Source organism: Lycium ferocissimum, chromosome 12 (genome assembly GCF_029784015.1).
Source record: "Lycium ferocissimum isolate CSIRO_LF1 chromosome 12, AGI_CSIRO_Lferr_CH_V1, whole genome shotgun sequence".
Taxonomy (NCBI): Eukaryota; Viridiplantae; Streptophyta; class Magnoliopsida; order Solanales; family Solanaceae; genus Lycium; species Lycium ferocissimum.
In genome coordinates, this window is record NC_081353.1 from 45,720,290 (window position 1) to 45,723,452 (window position 3,163).

Consider the following 3,163-nt stretch of genomic DNA (forward strand, 5'->3'; position numbering starts at 1 on the left):
TCTGTAATTGTGGAAAAAAGTAGTATCACAAGCTTCTTGGTCTCCAAATAACCCTGGTCGAATATTTTATGGCCGCGAATATGGACAAGTAAGTACTGTTTTATGGATCTTTGTTTTCCTTAATTTAATTTCAGATTTTCTTTTTGCTCTGATTCTGGACACTAATCTTCTATGGCTTTGTGACTAGGCTGGATGCAAGTATTTTACGTGGTATGATGAGCAAATGCCTGGTCAAGCTAGAAGGGTTATATGGGGCTTTACTAAATTGAGGAAAAGAATATGAAGTGAAAGAGCGCAAAAAAAAAAAAAAAAATCTAAAGAAGTGTCTCTCCTGTCTTATTATGGTGGTTGATCATGTAATTCTACGGTTTGAATTTAGTTTACAGTGTAACTCCTATTATTAGGACTATGTAATCTAATGTTATAAGGCCATTTTGATGCAATTCTGCAATTTGGATGGAAATTATGCATTTTGTATGCAATGTCAATTTAGTACATCCATGTTGTAAATCAATGTATCAGTCAAACATACATGAAAGAATTCGGAATTACTCGTTCAAGTTGTTTACGATAGACCTTCGACCAAAAAAAGTGAATAACAACCAACGACATGATCATCAAAATCATTGATACTAAACTTGAAGGCCTAAATTGTAAACTATGCAACTTGGACAAGTATAATATAGAGCATCCAACTTCTCACCAAATTTGGTTATAAACAGAACTCAAACATTTGGCGTAGTTGAAAGGACCGCCAACACCACTTTGTCAACAAAATTTTAATAAAAGTAGAAAATTGAAATAGATACCATCAAGAAACTTTCGGCTATCCTTGTGCTATAATTACTACAATTAAAGCTCAAAATATGAGCTGCAAAAGAGTTGCTTCTAGACCACAAAACAACTAGTGTTGAAGAAATTAATATAACATCCCAAAAAGCAAAACAAGTTGTGCTAAAGCACTTGATTTACAAAAGTCCTCCTCCTAAAGTGATTCTTAAATACGGCAAAACAGTTGCATCTTCACTGGGTCACTCTATATCATTTGATGAAGCAACATTTTTCAATTTTTTTCTGGCACTTGCAACAATGTTTCTGTGATGCTGAATTTGGAAAGTGGTTATAGCTTTCTTGCCTTTCCGTTTGAGAGCATGAGGTCGAAAGCCAAGATCAATATTGGTATCAGCTGCATTTTTCAGAAGTCCGGGTGTTAGAACTCTTTCACTTGGCATCCCTTGCTGCAATGTTTAAGTAAATTCAAATTAGAATCAACATCTCAAAATAGTGTATATCCTGCAGTATTTAAGAAAAACAAATTTACATACGTTGAATATTGATGTTCCAGTACGTATGTCAGTGTAAATACCATATCCCTGCACCCTTGGTCTTGTAGCACCAAAATCATATCGTGATGAAGTTGCGGCACTAGTAGAAGCAGTTGTGGCACTAGAATTAGCACCAACACCACTTCTTCCTCTACCTCCCTCAACTCCAAGTCCTGAATCACTAGTAGGAATCCCACCACCTCTCCCTCTCCCTCTCCCCCTCCCTCTCCCTTTCTCTCCCTCCAAATGCACCCGATTTGGATTGACTTTTTGAACTCTAGATGTATCTTCACAAATAGAAGATGGATTACGGCCATAGGAACAATAGGAATAGTTGCACTTGCTTTTGTACCATTATGTTGTGCAGAACTAGTGGAAGATTGTCCCATATCTCTTGAAACACCACTCTGATTCTTTACATACATCAAAAAGAAAAATATTAGAGTATAAATAAATAATGTTAATTCAAATAAAAATAGACAGTTGAATAATACCCTTGTTTTGCACCCTTTCTTATTATGACCTGTCTGTTTGCAAGTTGAGCATGTCATCTTCGCTCCAATCTTGGTAGCTTTACCATATTTCTTTCTTGGTTCAGTCTTTTCTCTTCTTCTGTCCCTCTTTCGTCTGCCTGGCAATGGTTTCACTTCTGGTGGATCAATTATTGGATTATTTGTCTCAGGCCACATTTTCATATTGGGCATTGGTTGAAGGCAACACTTAAAAGCTTCCAAGAAGGTGTCTTTTCTATACCAATGTTCCACATAGTCCTCTGCTTCTTCTCCACTGTGATAGAATGCACAAATAGCATGTGGACATGGAATTCCCTTTAACATCCAAAGTCTACAAGTGCATGACCTATTTGGCAAGTTAACAATATGCCTACACTCACCATCACGAATTTCATATCCAACATCGCCATTAAAAAGGACTTCACATCTCCTAGCTAAGTCCTTATTTCCCTCCAGTACTACCCTAGCCATTGGTGCTATGTCTGAAATCCAAGTATCAGGAAACTTCCTCATATCAACATTTCTACTCATTATCTTGTGCCTAATCTCTTCAAGCATACTTATAATAGATTTATGTCTTGGACTTACAATCCAAGAATTAAATGTCTCACACATATTATTTTCCACTACATCACATTTAGGTTCATACCTGAAATAAGCTTTACACCAGTGCTCCTTATCAAGGGAGAGTAAGTCCTCACATATTCCCTCTCCCAATTTTCCTAGTCTTTGCAAGTTCATCTTTAAGCTTTACAGGAAAGCTAGCCTTAGCACACCTCCAAAATTGTTTTCTTCTTTCCTCCCCTCTCCAATCCTGGGCCCAATTGGAGCATATATGTCTTGCACACATTCTTTGTTCACAATTGGGTAACATCTCTTTAATAGTTGGGATAAGCCCCTGTTACACAGAAACAAAGACAAACAACCGTTTCAAGGGGCCACCGTAACAATTAAAGTCCAGCCATAAACTCCAATATATTTTCAAATATCAATTCTTTTTCATACTTAATGAAACTTAATAAAGAACTTCACTTGACATTACAACAAGAATGATAATAATTCAGAAAATACTTTTAAATGCAGATTCAACAAATGGAATTAATAAGGCCATGGACAACAAACAGAAGATTGAGACATAAAGAAATGCAAAGTCTCTTTTAGTGGGCAAAGTTAATGGAAGAGCAAACACAAATTTCAAAACAACTGGAAAACTGAAACTATCAAAATATGAAAAACAGAAAAGCTTAAACCTATAAAATAAACTGAAAAAACTGAAAAATGAGAAAAAATACTGACCTTTTGCCTATCAGACATCACAGTCAAGCC

At 36.1% G+C, this 3,163-nt stretch overlaps 1 protein-coding gene across 1 annotated transcript; it reads right to left on the reverse strand.

Annotated features, from left to right (window-relative positions):
- Window positions 1-811: 811 nt before the first annotated feature.
- Window positions 812-2,805, reverse strand: LOC132039362 (uncharacterized). Its single transcript, XM_059429857.1, has 4 exons — window positions 1,820-2,805; window positions 1,578-1,738; window positions 1,326-1,545; window positions 812-1,238 (listed from the first exon to the last, which is right to left on the reverse strand). The coding sequence occupies exons 1-4, from the start codon at window positions 2,576-2,578 to the stop codon at window positions 1,032-1,034; spliced, it is 1,347 nt and encodes a 448-aa protein (XP_059285840.1). The 5' UTR covers window positions 2,579-2,805; the 3' UTR covers window positions 812-1,031.
- Window positions 2,806-3,163: the final 358 nt, after the last annotated feature.